At 38.7% G+C, this 16,931-nt stretch overlaps 1 protein-coding gene and 1 long non-coding RNA gene across 2 annotated transcripts in view; one reads left to right on the top strand and one right to left on the bottom strand.

Moving 5' to 3' along the window:
• The first annotated feature begins 651 nt into the window (after positions 1–651).
• LOC121941505 lies at positions 652–3,046 on the top strand. The gene is made up of 2 exons (XR_006105758.1): positions 652–985; positions 2,366–3,046. It is a non-coding gene; the product is annotated as an uncharacterized LOC121941505 (long non-coding RNA).
• The window catches only part of lpar2b (lysophosphatidic acid receptor 2b), a 27,545-nt gene continuing 13,481 nt past the window's right edge, over positions 2,868–16,931 (bottom strand). Inside the window, exons 3-5 of the mRNA XM_042484307.1 lie at positions 15,983–16,477; positions 11,959–12,218; positions 2,868–7,058 (exon numbers count right to left, since the gene is read on the bottom strand). Of these exons, the coding sequence (XP_042340241.1) occupies positions 6,960–7,058; positions 11,959–12,218; positions 15,983–16,477 (854 nt within the window). The 3' untranslated portion in view covers positions 2,868–6,959. The remainder of the gene's footprint in view (positions 7,059–11,958; positions 12,219–15,982; positions 16,478–16,931) is intronic.

Raw genomic sequence — 16,931 nt, 5'->3', positions numbered from 1 at the left:
GCGGCATGCAACAAACAAGAAACCACAGTCTATACCTCTGCTGAGCACAGCACTCATTAAAGAAAACCACAAACAAACAAGAAGAAATTTTGGTTTGAGCAAGTACACAATCTAAAAGCAGAGAGTCTGGTTTAAATTTTGTGTCCATGAAGTTGCTTTGGTTGCTGCACGGTGTCCAAATAAAGTGCTTGTATCCCTGAGTAATGTTGATTTAACGAGATGGAGGAGGAAGGAGGTGCAGATCATCTTACAATGCCTTGAGTGAATTAATGAATGAGTGAGTGAGTTACCTTCTGGATCAATGAGGTCCATTCTCATTCTGTCTTTAAATGTCACTCTTTCAAAGCGATGCTGCAGTGCCATATTGCTCCTGGGCACTGTGAGAGAAGTTAACACAGAATCAAATCAGCAAAAAAACAGAAGATGCTATTTTAGGTTTGTGTAACTTTGTTACATAGTCTATCAGGCTGTTCTAAACAGTTAACAATGGACAAGGACCAACAGTGACCAACCACGTCACTGCACAGAAGGAAACCTGCATCTTCTATAGACAAGAAGCACATGTTCTTAACAGAGTTCCACTGTTTTTGCCACATAAATGAGAATTTAACACACACACAAATATTAAACAGACTGATGAGGGGAGTCTTTGAAAGAAATCGTCAGATTCATACATGACATACACAGTGACTACAGTTCATGGACATTTTAAGGCACAGCTTTCTGGGCGTCCCTGAATGAGTTTAAGCAGTAAGTCACAAGAATGTCACAGAACTGGTTTGTTCTCTTCCTGTTTGATGGTCACATGTTAAAAAGTCCCTGACACTTTGACATTTCATTTTAGTTAGCTTAGGTGTAGAGACAGTGGTGATCAATCAGATCCTGTAAATGATGATAAAGGTAAGAACCGGTTCACTCTCTGTGGACACAGGACGGAGGACGCAACCGAGCAACACTACATCTTGTCCTGAAGAGAAGACATAAGGTCTGTATGGACATTTTTGTGTGTGTGTATGTGAAATGTAAAGAAGAGTAACTTTTAACTCAAAGTACCAGTTAGGTTTAATGTTACATAACCCTATTTTCTTCTTTCCTTAATACAAACTTATTATATTTGCTTTTAAAATTCAGATTTGTCTCTCTTTAATCTCTTATTAATTGTCTCTTTCTAATAATCCGACACACTGCATTATGTCTGTTTGTATATAAATTGATAAAATTAACAAAATTAAGTTTTATTCTAAGGCTAATGTTCACTGGTAGCTGCTATAGTATGTACATCACTGTTGGCACAATTGCATTGCAGTTTTGTAAAAAAAAAAAAAAAAAAAAATTAAAAAATTGCTTCCAAGCTGGAACTCAAATTAAGTTCGTTTTTCAGGAATAAATCCTGTTTCTCCCTCTAGGCAAGGAAACACTTGTTTTTTGTAATACAGTGATCTTCTTTTGTGTATAAAGCATTGAGAAAATAGCACGCTTGGTTTATGCGATTGCCTCTAAAATTTTCACTGAAATATTTTTTGGAAATTGTACACTCATGTTAAACTTTTTATTTTGCTTGTTTGTTTGTTTGTGTTGCAATCTAACTGGAGGTTATGCTCACTCATTTGTGGTATGTGACAGTTGTTTTTGTCTGTTTGTGTGACCTCTTGGCCGGGTCACTTTTTTAAAAAGATTATTTAATCTCAGTGAGACTTCTACCTGGCCAAATAAAGGATATTTAAATACATATTTAACAGGTACATCTTTTGGTGGCAGTAAAGTAGGTTGGTTGTTTGTTTTTTTTCATCATTTACATATTAGTTTAGAACAAAATCTAGTAATAATTCTCTGTGTGGAAGCTAAGAAATTTAAATTTAAATGCAAGAAGAGCAGCAGCAGTTGAATACATACTGAACCCTTAATGTTGAAAATAAAATTCCACTGAATTTGCAGCATTGATATTATTGACTTTGCAAATTGATCAGTCTGAATTTATGTGCAGTGAGTTTCCCTTTTACTTCTTCAGTTGGTTATTTCCAGTTTTTTCTTTAATTGAATGGTTTATTTGCAGTATTGGACAAAAAATTGGAATTGTTAACCCTAAAATAAATCATTTTGAAATGATGAACTACAACTACAAAAAAGGGGTAAGGGTCCATTGTGAGGGTCCTGGGACAAACTGATGCTTTTTGTGAAGCCCTGAGTCAACTGTGGTTTGTTGTGTTGGGCTTTATGAATAAAACTGAACTCAAACCACATAAATTATTAACTCGGGTATCCAGCTCCTGCTATGATTGAGATCCTTGTGCTCCTTCCTTGCATTAATAATTCTGTTGTTAAAATAATCTTTACTCTCAGGTTGATTATGTTGTTCCTCCTGCAGGTTATCTGGCTATGGGTGGTTGCTCCTCCAAAAAAAAATTCTTCTGGCAGAAGAAAAAGAGGTCGCCTCTGCAGCAGTCCTGGCGTCAGCTGAAGGGGGCGCTACCCGGTAAGAAACGCAAGAAGAAGATCCCTCTGCCACTGGATAAACTGAACCTGGATAACCTGAAACGGAGGAAGCGTTCCCAGAGGAAATTCTCACTGTCGACAGACAAGAAAGACTTTGTGTTGTCGAAAAGATTCTCTCTTGGCAACACGAGGAAGGAGTCGACTGTTTTACCAGGAAAGAAGGACGGAGGCAGGCTGGGAGAGCAGATTAAGAAGAGGCTTTCTCTCCCTCTGTGAAAGGAAGGAAACGAAACAAGTGGACTGAAAAATTGAGCAAAAGTGTCTTAAAGAGGCTGAATGAGATCCAAAGTCAATTTAGAGAGAAAGAGCCTTAAATTTGGCAGGAAGACAAAACACGAGCTGCCAGTAAACAGGCCACAGGAAGATCAGAGAGATACAAGTATTCAAAGCTTTTAATGACGTCACTGTCAGTTACCGAGGGCAGATTATCATGGCTGAGAATGACACACAGCGTTATCGTCAGGAAAGCTTTCACCCACAAACAGCTTGCTATCAGTTTTTTTTTCGATATTTACTATCAGCTGTAATAAACTTACCCCAAAGTTTTACATCACTCATACTTGTCTTGTTTGCTCAGTCGTGTTTAAAGGGATTCACACCTTTAAGTGGTGATGTATGGGATACTTATCTATAGACAGTGTATTACAGTCAGTTGACACACCCCCAATTTTAGAGTATTTGAACTGCTTTACCTTTCTGTCTGATGGTGATTTCCAACGGAATAATTAAGCTTTTAAATCGCTCTTTTCAAAGCCAGACTCCTGTAGAGAAAAACAGTGATTTAATATCTCTGAACATGGGAGTCCTGGTCGGCTTGTGCCTCAATCAGTTATGTGTGTTACTGTGTGACTTTGGTGTTTAAAAGGGTTAGTTTGGAGTCACTAAAGTCACACAATAAGACAACCGAACTAACTAATCAGAGTAGCAGTAGACCAGAAGCTCCTGTGTTCAGTGAGCCAAATTAGTGTTTCTGTCAGTGGAGTCTGGTGGCTTTGATGAGAGCGTATGTGCGGGACTGAGAACATAAAAATCTTTTCCTGTTGGAGCAAATGTCTGTAGGAAAGGTCAAGCGGTGAAATTACTCTCAGTATCTTGAATACTGAAACTGATATTGATTTTTTAGGGGGGATTGTTTTTAGGCAGCTAAAATATGTTTTGTTGCTGACCCCCATCGACAGCAGGACATTGCTTTGCTGCCATGTCGGACTCCAGCCTGCTTCTCCAAACTGGGAGCATGCCGACTGACATCTACTACACAGACTGTGGCTAAATCCCCCAAACAGCCCCACTTTAAAAAACAAAAACACAAAATCCAAACTATCCCTTTGACCAAAATGTTCATTAAAAAAACTAAACATTTCTGCAGATCAGGCCAACAACAAATAAAAGCTAGATTTCCCTTTATGGTATTATGATTTTTTAAGTGTTGCCTCTGATGGCAAGTTTAAGTTCACTAAATACTGTACATAATATCTACAACTACAACATCATCTTAAATAAAGTCTTATACCACAAACAATTTACAAAAAAATATTGTGTGCCATTCCAGCAAAGAGACAAAAAAAGAAACAAAAAAAACCTTGAGGAATAAACAGCTTATAGTGCCGATCCACAACTGCAAAAAAAAAAAAAAAAAAAAAAGTAATCAGTTTTAACTGGTATGGCATCAGAGAACAAACAGGATTATATCCATTAAATTACAAGTCAGTATGTTCATGATATTTATGAGAAACAAACGGTAAAATTAAGAATAAAATGACTGTAATAACATGCAATGAGTCTCTTCCAATTTATGAAGGGTAAACATTATCTGATGTGTGTCATACACGTAAAAATATGGGTTAAGACTTTAAACGTACCAAATCTTAACTTCCATAATCATACACCCGCCAAGATTCTGATTTGTTATCAAACAAATGGAGAGAAGGTACTGGGTGCCACTTTTTAAACTTGCAAACGGTTAGAAATTTTAAGTAAGGTTTATTTAATTTTAGATCAGTAATAAGTCATTATTAAGATTAACTAATGAGTTGCCAAGTTGGGGAAAATCCATTTGGTTGGTGTTTATCCTCTTTAGCATCATTTTTAAGATTTATTTTTGTTGCACTCTTTAATTAATCTTGATATCTAATCAAAAAGTGAGCCAATAAAGGGTCCAGAATTTCTAATGTCAGAGTAAATCATCGGTAACACATGAATATCAAGTCCCTGACAGAGGGTTATTTCAATGCAATACTACATCAAGTTTAATAAGTTGTTCACAAATATAAAATTAAATAATCAAATAAATGCTACATTCATGGCAGTCCTTTTACTAACAGTTAAGAATAAGACAGTGCCTGAGCAGGACTTAAACAGGTGGTTGGATCTTTGAGCAGCTGCAGTAAATATCAAGTTTTTAATAAATGGATTTTGGTCTGGATGCTCTGCAGCTCATCAAACAACCTAATGGTCCACAAGAGAGGTTTTCCTCCACTAATTAGGAGCTTGTTAAAACACAGAGCAAGTTAACTATTTTTCACAACCTGGCAACCCAGATGTTGCTGTTAATAACATCCCGTGGCTGATCAATATATATTAAACATTAACAAATCCATTAGTAAAAACGTATAACCCATCCAGAGTCATTATGGTTTCCTAATTAGCTTTAGTGGTTTTTGACTGAAAATCATGTCAAAAACAGGACCTTTCATTCTTGTCAACCTGGACTCAGTTGAATCTTCTTGTTTTTTTGTCTAAGTGACTCCAGGGAACAGCAAGTTTTTTAAAAATTGGTCCATGATCGAGAGACAGAGAGCGGCAACTGGCAGCAGTGAAACAGGCTACAATGTAACCACCCAGGACAGGAGAGCCCCACACATTTTCAGGCTCAGATTGTTAAATATGAGTGTCTTATACCAAAATGGAAAAGACCCCACAAAGAAATGAAATGTTTTTCCATACCTTTCACTTGTTTTGGTCTGTTTTCCATCCAGCTAAAGGAAAAGTCTCATTCTGAAATCTCTTTTTCACATTGTTAAAATCAGCTAAATATTCAGCCACGACACTGAAAATCTTTAAGATTAGAGTAAAATGCACTTTTTGTACATAACAGACTATTATCTCACTTCTTTTTCTGACTCTCACTTGCTTTTACATCATTTTCCTCCTGCAACAAGTCACCACTGGTGAGATTTCAGAATAAGACTTCTCCTTTGGCGAGACTTGGGCACAAAACAGACAGCGAAAGGTACGAGAATACATTTGATTTGCATAATTTTCATTAAAAAAAATCAGAGAAAAACAAAAACAAACAAAACAAAAAAGGGGGAAAATATGTTCAAAATATAAAATAGGGCTAAAAAAATAAAGTTCCCCTTTAAGAACAATTGAAACCTGATAATATCAGATTTCCAGTGATTCCATATTCACTCAGTTGTCAGTTTGTTAGGTACACCCAACTAAAGGTAAATCAGTCCTGCAACAAATCTTACCTCTTAGGTTATAATGATTAGTTTTTGTTTGAACTGTTTTAGAGAGGAGTTGATTTAACCACATGATGATTTTGCATGATGTAGTTTGTGGTGCTACAGAATTGTATTGCATTTTAGTAACAGGCATTTCTATTATTCTGTCCACCGCATTTGCATGAATGAGAGTAGGTTAAATAGCACACACACCTCTTTGTAAATAGCAGTACATTTCAACAAACTGCAAATGATCATACAGTAGAATCAAAGAGGTCTTTAAAACAGTTTTAACCAAAACTAATAATTATAACCCTTTTGAAGGATTAACTGCACGACTGTTGTTTTAAACTGCATTAGTCTGACTCGGGGGAACCTCGTAATCTCACATGCGCTTGAATCCACTGGGAGGATATGACTTCAACAATTTGTGGCAGCATCCATGTCTTATGAAAGGCACTCTACAGAGTACATATTTTTGCTTTGCGATTGTCCACATCTTCAGTCATTTCTTCCATGTACTGCCGGTACGTTCCAGCTGTTCAGTGGCCGTCAGTGCTGCTTCTTCTTCTGCTTCTTCGTTTGTTTGGGGAAAACTGGCAGATCTCATTTGTGTCTCAACAGGAAACGAGCTCTCCGATGTCCCACCATGTTGTTTAAATGGCCCAGTAGTGGAGGGTTTGCATCCTTGTGTCTGCTAATGGTCACCAATGGAGCGCAAATGAGCCACTTGCTTCTGTTACATTAGAAGATCCATCTATCGTCATGTTGGACAATTTGAAGTTAACCAATTCTTCTTTGCTCTGCAGATACAGACTGTCCTCTGCTGGCAGCAGAGCTATAGATCCATTTTGTCTTCAGAATAAGCAGTTTTTTACTCGAATCAACAGTCTGCTGGCTGAGGAAAAACAGGTCTTGAGGCTTGTTTATGTGTGAATACACAGATCTGCAGACTTCAGCATCAAGTGTGTGTCTGCATGTCTTGAGTGTGTTCACAGTTTATCACTGTTTGAGTAAATTTCAGGTTTCTGAAGAGGCAGGGACGTCCTCTGAGTCGTCCCGGATGAGAAGCGCCCCGTTGCTCTTCTCTGTCGGCTCGGCGATGCGAGACTTATAGTTCTACAGACAGAGAGGTGGAAAGACAGATCAGAATATGAGATGAGGGTTGAAATGAGGTAGAGCCATAAAGGAGGGGAGAGGAAAATAAGGAATGGAGATTAGGTGCAGCAGAAAGTAACAGGAAGTGAAAAAAAGGCAGAAGAGAATTTGGGTTAGTCATGTCCAAACTAGCAAAAAGAGCAAGATGAGCTAAGACAGTGAGACATTAAAAACATGTTTGTGTTTCGGCGCAGTTTGATTTGAATCTAAATGATCACAAAGAAGCAATCACGGCTGAAAAGCGGACAAAGCATGCAGACAAGACCAAACAAATCACAGATGTAGGCAGACTTATGCATTTATTCATATCAGTTTGAACAACGTTTGTACAAAAATAAACCCAAAACAATCTGAAAATGTGTCTGAACTGTCAAATAATTCCAAAAGAAGGCCTATAATATGAAAATAAGTATCAACATGTTGGTTTATCTGAAATCTGAAGACAAAGAATATATTTTAAATACACTATTATCCCTTTAATATCTTCTCGTTATGGTAATCCCTTTAAGAGTAGTTGTAGTTGATCATTTGTTCCTTTTCAATAGCGTGAGTCACTAAATATTTTACCAGCAACACACAAGAGGGGGGAAAATGTAAATTTCTTCTAACCATGTCATTTCTACCTCCTTTCCCTCAGGCCTCCTCTCTAATCACAATGTCACTAACGAAAAAAATATGTAAAACAATGTGCCTGTGATTGAGTACACACGCTCAGAAATGCATGTGCACGCACACACAGTCACAGCCGTAGCACTTCCTGCTCACAGCAATAACACGCTGCATGCGTGTGTGTGAGTGACAGAGCGCATGCCTCCAACATACACACATACCAGAGTAACAAGTCAGAGGAAATGTGGCAAGGAGCATGACCCACTCTAACCACCAGCATACATCTGGACTGGTTTAAGACTGTACAGCACGAGCACGCAATCCAACACACGCACAAACACACACACACACACACACACTAGCAAACAGCACAGAGAACATGGAAATGTTGTGCTTCCTATAAACTAGTGAGAAACGATTGCGTAAGGCAAAAGGGTAATTCCAAAAAGAAATCTGTTTATAGTACGAAGCAGAGTAACCATTAAGGCCTCGTTTTATGACATCTGAAGAGTCTGATTGAGTTCATTCTTGATGTTTGACTAAAGTTTCCCTCGTGGGAAGTTTGACATTGTGGCTGGATGAATTCACATTAATTAATTACAGAACTCTATTTGTGATTAAATTCTGGGTGCAAACTAGGACACGCTTTTACATACATCATATTTCGCAAAGAAGAAAACCATTAGCGACCTACTCCTAAGACAAAACAGGAAGTGAGAAATTTACAACTAACAAACTTTACCAGACTGAACTTGTGACACAATTCCAATGCCCCGACTACTTCCCCTTTGTTTTGCACATTCACATAAAGGGGTAAGGTAAAGTGTTGGGGCTACATGGCCCACCGAAGTGAGGTTTTTTTTAGAGGCCCACTCCAAACCGAGCGTTGTGAGGAATTATCTCTAATTTCTGCACAAGCAACAAAAGAAATCCACAGTTGTATTAAGCGGCTGTATGCAAGGGTTGGATGGTGTGAGGAAACGTAAAGGGCAAATTATTGTGCGCTTACGTGGATGCCATGCAAACCAAGCCCCCAGGAACAGCGCTGGGCTATGAAGTCAATCTGACATAGCATCTAAAACAACTACAACTGAGGGGTCCATAATGTGACGCCACGGGGCCTCAAAAGACCTCTTCCTATAGACTTACATTATGAAAGAGGCATCTGTAAGTCAGCAGATAATTGTTATTAAAGGTGCATCAACCTCCCAGAACAAACACTTAAATAGCCCCTATTTAAACCATTATGACCTAAAAGTTGTAAATTATAGAATTATTCTTATGTATTCAGTTGTCTTTAATAATCCATGTTACAAACACACAAAAAATGATCTAGCATAAAAGTGATTTTAGCTTGCTCATAGTAAAACTTTCGCAATAATAATGTCAGTACAAACTATAACTTTTATGTAGGGCTGGTCATTTTTGGCTGAAAATTATATTGCGATATTTTTAGGCTACATGTTGATACACAGTGTATGTCTGAATACTTTTAACTCTCCTCAAAAGCACGTCATTAATGCTAGAACAGGGAGACAGATCAAATGTCCATTTCTGATCAATAATCATTAGTAATGTGGATATGATAACTAAGTGGGTAAAAGCACATATTAAAACAAGTAGAGCTGTCTGACGAGTTGAGAAAAGTACATCACTTTACTCAAGAATACATCAAAAAACACCACTTATTCCATATCTCAATATAACAATATCCAATATCTAAGATGATATATAGTCTTATATCTTGATACGATGTAATATCTTTATATTGCCCAGCCCTACGCTTATGGGTGCAAAAATGCTTGAAATGTCCCATCCAGTTCCCAGAACTGAGGCACAGATATGATGCATTACACATGATGGTAGAGGGGAAAAAACACCACACTCACCTATAACAGAAAGAGCATTTGGGTGCCTGTAACTTTAGTCAAGTCCAGTGAATGCAAAAGAAACTTTGCATACTCAAGTCACTCTGAATGCTCATTTTTCTCAATGTAAAAAGTTAATAAGTAATGGTAAGTTGTCCAATGAGACTTTGAGCGAGGACACCTGTTATAACAGAGCCACTTGATTCACCGGTTATAAATGGACCGACACTGTTGGTGAGAGATGTAATTCAGGAGCAAAGTACAGGTGTGGAAAACTGTTCCCGCCTACAACACTATACCATCTTCCTTATTGTTCAAGAGACACGTGTCAGGTTTATGGTCTTCTGTTAAAGCATCATATGTCTATATGTGCTCTCGTTTGTTGATTAATTCATGCATGGCCAGTCTTTTTTTATAATAAACAGTACTTGTATAAATAAAGTTGCATATTTTTTAGGCAACACATTGCTCAACAACAGCAGGCAGCAGCACTGCAACAGTCGCATAAACTCTGACAACAAAGTCAACAGTGACACTGCAGCACAGTAGAGTTAATATTTGGAGGTTTTATATTCAACTTAGTGTTACTCATGTCAATCAGTTACACACAAAGCGCGATTAAAAAGCAGAAGCACATTTGTTTATATTTGCTCAAAGCAGCGAATTGAAGCAAGACAGACAAAAATGTTTAGAAGTAGTGACTTTACAGTTTTGCTGAGTATGATTTTAGTATACAAAACACCACGTTTACATCTAATGACGAATCTAGTTTGTCAAGGCTGTTGTCAGTGAATTTCCTTGTAATAGTTTACAGTAAAAACTATCAGGTGCAATCTTTTTTTGATATGAGGGCTCATGAGTTTTGTTTTTTAACGATTCTCAGGTAAAAAATGTGAAATTGAAACAGACTTTGGACTGCAGTTACAGAGGAGCACCTTCGCTCAATCTGAGTTGTGTTTCTGCTCACATTGCAAATGTAAGTCCAATATTCACAAAAATGCTCCACAGTGTTCAGCAGCTACTCGCTAACTGTATCTGTTTGTCGCTTGGTGCTGAGAAAATAGTGTACAGTAGGTTTTTTGTATTTTTTCTTTCACCCAAAAAAGACGGTATGAAGGCAAAAAATACAGTGAATTTGTTGACCGCACAGCTAAACAATGAGCTGAAATTCACTAAAGTCCAACAGAGCTGCAGTATTTAGGTGATAATTTTCTTTTTAAAGACAAGCATGAGTACTTAAATACTCGATTTGGACGGCAGTATTTGTTCAAGGTAAATCCTCGCCCCATCTCCCACATGTTATCATTACATTTATGATTTTTTGGTTTCTATTTAAAGGAGGTTAAATTGTGTTTTACTGTGAAGTTGTGCCCAGCATTTTGCTTCACTCAGTGCCTCCTTGCACCCCTGACTCTCTCTGTTTGTCATGAAACTTCTGCTGAAGGAGTGTGAGCGCTGTACTGGGGGACAGCTGCTGAGACTCGACATGGACACAGACACACAGTGACAGGGCTAACTGTTAGCTTCAAAAGGCTAACGTTACCCAACCGTTATTAACTGGTTTAGTGACAGAGTCAAAATTTCGTGGGACTGTTCCAGCTTGGTCATGGATGTTAGACACTGCTGCAGTAGGCTTTTGCTTAGTGTGCATCTAACCTATGCAATGGCAACAGAAAATTTGTGGTTTTGTGAGCAAATTGAACCCTAGTGGTTCAACAAAAGAATTTCAAATTGCACTTGATTTCCGTTGTCGGCTAATTTACATTCCTATTCTTAGACTGGACATTTTTTGCAGGGTACTTGACTACTCTATAATAATTTAATGCAAGTACTCAAATATGGAAGTTACTTAAAATGCTGATCACGATTTTTTAGGTTCATCACTACCAGCAGCAACTTAGTTTTTTCACAATTTTATATGCTACATTATGACTGTAAAAACATAATTTAGAGCTGCTTTAAGCAATCTATATTTACGAGGAAATTAAATTTCAAGATACAGAGTGGTTTAGTTTAATTGTTTTTCCCCATCAGTTTTGCATCTGGATGTTTTTTTTAAATCATATTTTGCTTTTTAATTTTTTTTTTTATTAAACCATAATTTTACGGGTTTTTTTGGAGAGAAGGATGAAATTGAAAATAATGGGCCACATTAAAATGCAACCTTAAACTGTCAAGTCAGGCAGGCAAACTGTCAGTTCATTAAATCTCTTAAACTGTTTCAGTGGTGGTTGTCATGGTCGTACTGTACTTGGTTTACAGATAATAACAGTCATCTGTCTACAGTCAGTGTGGTTTCAGGGTTTCATTATTAACAGTTCTTAGTGCGAGTGGTTGTTTTGTTTGTGACTGCTTTCGTCGGCTCCGTTGCTCTCAGACAGTACCTCGTGCTCCAGGGTGTTAAAGTGAACTCCAGAAGTACTCTTGCGGTTGTCGCCCCGCCGACACAGGCAGCACAGGATATCCTTGAAGGTCCTCCTCATGTCTTTGTCCCTGAAACAGTAGATGATGGGGTTGACGAAGGAGTTGCACTCGGCCAGCACCAGGGAGTACTTCTCGTATCGCAGCACCTTGCACTTGTCGCAGCCCAGACCATCGAGCAGCAGCACGACGAGGCCAGGCGTCCAGCAGATCACGAAACAACCTGTGGAGGGAGGAAGAGAGGGAGAGGGAGAGCAAGGGTACATAAGGTCATTAGAAAACTTGTAATAACATTAGAGATTAAAAAAAAAAAGAAATAAATAAAAGGCGTAGATAGAGGCAGATAAAATAGGAGGAAAGAAAATGAACAGACTGCAGACAGAGTATTGAAGAATTTGAAGAAATGGGGGGCTAACTAAGGGAGAAAGGGAATGTACTGTAAATTCCTCTGTGGACAACGCACGCGCGCGCGCGCACACACACACACACACACACACACACACACACACACACACACACACACACACACACACACACACACACACACACACACAGATACATAACATGTCAGCATGTGGACTGGGTTTAGTCTGTATGATCAGATTTCATTATCATAATACTCGATTAGGAAGCTCAGGAATTCATTATGTGCACATTCGCAGCTCGTTCAACGCTAATAAATGCACATGTAAGAGCTAGACGTAAATGTGAAGACAATGTGGTAACGCACACTCGCACACACAATGTGTAATGCATTCCTCAGCCCCTGACCTTAACTGACTACATGTTTAACCTCCAAATCACATGTAAAACCAAGTTGTAGCTGTCAAACAGCAATTTGAAGGCACAAGGTAGAGCCAAAATGTCCCACTTTACAAAAATATCCTCTCTCTCAAGGTCAAAAACTCACACTGGGTCCTCACAAACATTGAAGTAAAAGATTAAACATCCTATATACTCTCGGTGGTTTCATACGTGCAGGGGAGAAGCTGTTTTCTGTCACAGTAACTGAAATATGCAGCTTGCTGTCAGGACATGCTCAGGGTTTTCCTCGCCCTCACCACATGCCAGAGGTGCTGAATCCTGGCTGCTGAGCGACAGCGGAGAGAAGTGTAACTTTTTTGAAACTTTGAGGAATTTAATCGAAAGTTCAAAATGCGAGAGCAGGAGCAGGGGAGGCTGGGAAAGAGAGCAGACGAGCGAGGGAGCGCAGCAAGTTCAGCAAAAAACAAGAGAATTCAGCAGGAGAGTGAGGGAAGGAGTGAATGTGTGGGGGGAGTAAAGTCGGGTTTAACAAGTACAGACAGGCCGAGACAGGAGCCTGCAAGGCAGCCTGTGTGTGTTCAATAGGCTGACAGTGTTTGACATTTTGCTCCGAGAAGATTCAGTCAAGTGTTTCCCTAAAAACTGTCTGTATCGTTTTTACAATGACTAAAATTAGTAATGTGTACATGTGGTATGTATGTGGAGTTGTGCAATTAAAAGCCCCCCAAAAACAATTTTCAATCAGCTCCTCCTGCAGGATAAGTCATTTGCACAAGAAAGAACTACACAGGTCTTTTTACAGGAGAGACTTTCTTGCAGGTTTGAGCAGGTGGAGCTCTGCCAGCTGTTTTTTTGCACCATTGAGACACTACTGTCAATCAATCTGTCAAACTACATCCGCACAGTCCTGAGGAGACAGATTGGTTAAGTTTTAGAGTTTTATGGTGCAGTCTGCAATTGTAACCCAGTGCAATTTTTGTCAAAGTCAGCGAGTAGCTGGGTTTACATGCACAGTTTTTTCTCAATCTAACTGAAATCAATCTGATTAAAGATTCAAGGTCAACTGTTTACATGAGATAACCTCTAATATGATCTGGTTTTTACATGCGCTGATGCATGTAAATGGAGCAGCTGTGTGACGTGCAAAAATTATGAATATGGTAACTTGACAATGCTGCCAACTCACAAATGACCATGAGACACATGCAATTGACACTTTTCACACACTCATGCCAGAAATGGATTTTTTTGCAGTAAAAAAATAAATAACTCTCCCTCTCCTCTAGTGCTCTCGGACAGGAGTGAGTTACTATGGTTACAGGGCCGCTTGAGCGGCTCAAGCGTCTTAAGTCAAACTAATGGCTAAAATGGATATTTATTGTCTGTTCAGCGCAGTATTTGCTGTTATTTTGATGCTCTTAATTAAGCAACAGCATGGTACCAATGTAATTCTACTGAAGCAATAAGAGAGGGGAAGAAGGTGAGCACATGGAGCAGGCGCAGGAAAAACACATCCAGAGATGAATCAGCTTCACCGTTTACATAATACAAATTTTCTTTTGATCAGTTTATGAAAATCTTCAAACAAGTTTGATTTGGTTTGGGCCTGTTTAAGCTGACTGAGGTGTTTTTATGGATCATGTTTAATCTGTTTAGGCTTTTAAACCTATTTTAATCAGATAAGTAGAAAACACGTCTAATATCTCCACGCGTTCCACTCACTTTCTGCTCTGTGTGTGCACTAAAAAAACAATCTGGTGATCACACACACAGCTAACTAAACTAACACAGTGGCTCGAACCTACAACACTATTCTGACTAATCTCTCTCTTTCACAAGGAAAGGAGCAACGCCACGATAGTAATGAAACATAAATAACACGGGAGATATTACTGCAGCTTCTGAAGGAGCACTGACAGGAGGGGTGTATTTGTTAGGATGTTGAGGTCCAATATCATCAATCTTTGTCCAGAATCACAGACTCCATCTTTAATTTATGAAAAAAGAGCTTTTTTCTCCATCTTTGCAAACAGAATCACAAATATTCACGACTATAGAGAAAGGGAAATCCTTTTACCCTTCACAAAGGAGCAGGTCGCCGAATTTTCTGACCCCAAACACCCAAAACGTGTTGCGTTTCCTTCTGGGAGGAATCTAGACCCACCACCGTTTACAGTAAACAAGGTCCTCTAGAGATGAGGTCACCACAAAGTCTTACTGACGGGTGCTTAAATTCAAAAATCTTGACAGCTAACACCCAAGAATTTCTCACTAACAATCACACACACACACAAACAAAAACACACACACACACACAGATCTTACCTGATGAAGGTCTAAGGACTAAAACATTGCTGATAAAGTGAGTACATTGTGTAGAAGGCTTTGGTTTCCTTTGTAATAGAAGGTAGAAATATAACCAAAATGCTTAACATTAATCAGATTAATGGTAGACTAAAAACAAATAAATTCCCATTTTTAAAAAACACATAAAAACAGACAATAGTTTATGTTAAATGTGTGTGTGTGTACAGGACTGGGCAATGTGACTAATTTAATCTGTAAACATGATTAATTTTTTCACATTTTATGTCTGTTAACATAACAATGTATCTTGATAAATATCAATGCACACACATTAACACACATAAACAGAGTTTAAAAAAAAAAAAGTGTCCGCAGGCTTATACAACTGGACCTCTTCTCAACGTGCAGAGGAAAACAATAATAAAAAATGGAGGAAAAGTTTAAAAAAAAAAAACCTAGACAAACACACTAAGCAGAAAAAGTGACCAGCGAATGATAATCCAATAAAAACAAGAAATATGGAGAAGAAAAACATACGTCAAGAAATAATTAGAGATCATGACATGTAATGATAATTTCCTTTTAAAATTTTCTAAGGAATGCGAGCTCTTGATAACATGTACTTAAGCATTCGATATCAGTACACCACGATATCTGAGGGAGTGCTGGCCATGTTTCCTTTTGTGAAAAGGAGAGTGAAGCTGATCAGCCTGTCAAGTGTTAAATGAATAAATTTGGGAATTAAAATAAAAGAAATTGCTAAACGGTGATGGTAGAGGAGAAGGTAAGAAAATATTAACACTATTTTAACTTTTTTTGTTCTGTTTACTGACGGCATTAGAAAGGAATAATAACGTAGCTTTCTGTAAGTTTCCGTTTCGTTGCCCTTCATGTGTAGCGTGTGTGCGTTCTCACCCAGGATCATGGAGACGGTCTTCATCAGGTTAAACACCGTCTCTCTGTGTCTCATCTGGGTGGTGTGCTGGGACATCTGCTTGCTCTTGTGCCTCACGTAGATAAAGATCCGGGTGTAGACGGCCACCATGATGGAGAAGGTCAGCAGGTTGAGGACGGCCCAGAACACCAAATAGCTGCGGCTGTACAGCGGCGCCATGGTGGAGCAGTTCTCCAGGTCGCACAGGCAGTGCCAGCCCATAGTAGGGACCAGGCCCATAACGATGGCCACCAGCCAGATGAAGACTATGATGATAAAAACACGCCGGATGCTCATCTTACTGTGCAGCTGCATGTTGAAGATGGTTTGGTGACGCTCCACGGCCACGGCCAGGAGGTTGAGGACTGAGGCTGTCAGACTGGTGTCGATCAGCCCCTGACGCACAAACCAGCGGTATTTAGACAGCTTAATGGTCCAGGGACCAGTATGAAACATCAAGTGGAGGTAGGAGACACCTGGAAGACGAAATTGGAGGTTTAATGACAGAAATTTAGAAAATAAGATAAAATAAATATTGTGTTGTCTTCAGTAGAGATGAGGTCTGTTAATTTTTATTGATACTGATACCATTATCGAGACTCCTTAACGATCTGAGGTCTTTATCGATACCACTATATCGATACTTTTCTATTATTTGGTGGAAAGAGGAGGCAACAATACATTTTTAAAAGAATTGCAAAGAAAATTTCTCACCTAAACTACTGTATTACTCAATTTTCTAACCAAAAATTAAGGTTTCTTTTTCTCAATGTTACATTTGAACACATCATGATGACGTTTTATTTACCTTTGCCTATTTGTCATTTTACTGATTTTAACTGATGGGACTTCTACAGTTTGGGTGTGCTTAACACTGCTGCTTTGAATGGATGATGATAAACACTGTGTCGGAGCTGACGGAGTTGAATT

Source organism: Plectropomus leopardus, chromosome 4 (assembly GCF_008729295.1).
Source record: "Plectropomus leopardus isolate mb chromosome 4, YSFRI_Pleo_2.0, whole genome shotgun sequence".
NCBI classification, from domain to species: domain Eukaryota; kingdom Metazoa; phylum Chordata; class Actinopteri; order Perciformes; family Serranidae; genus Plectropomus; species Plectropomus leopardus.
Note: the sequence above shows the minus strand (reverse complement) of the source record. Positions and strands in the feature narration are given on the sequence as shown.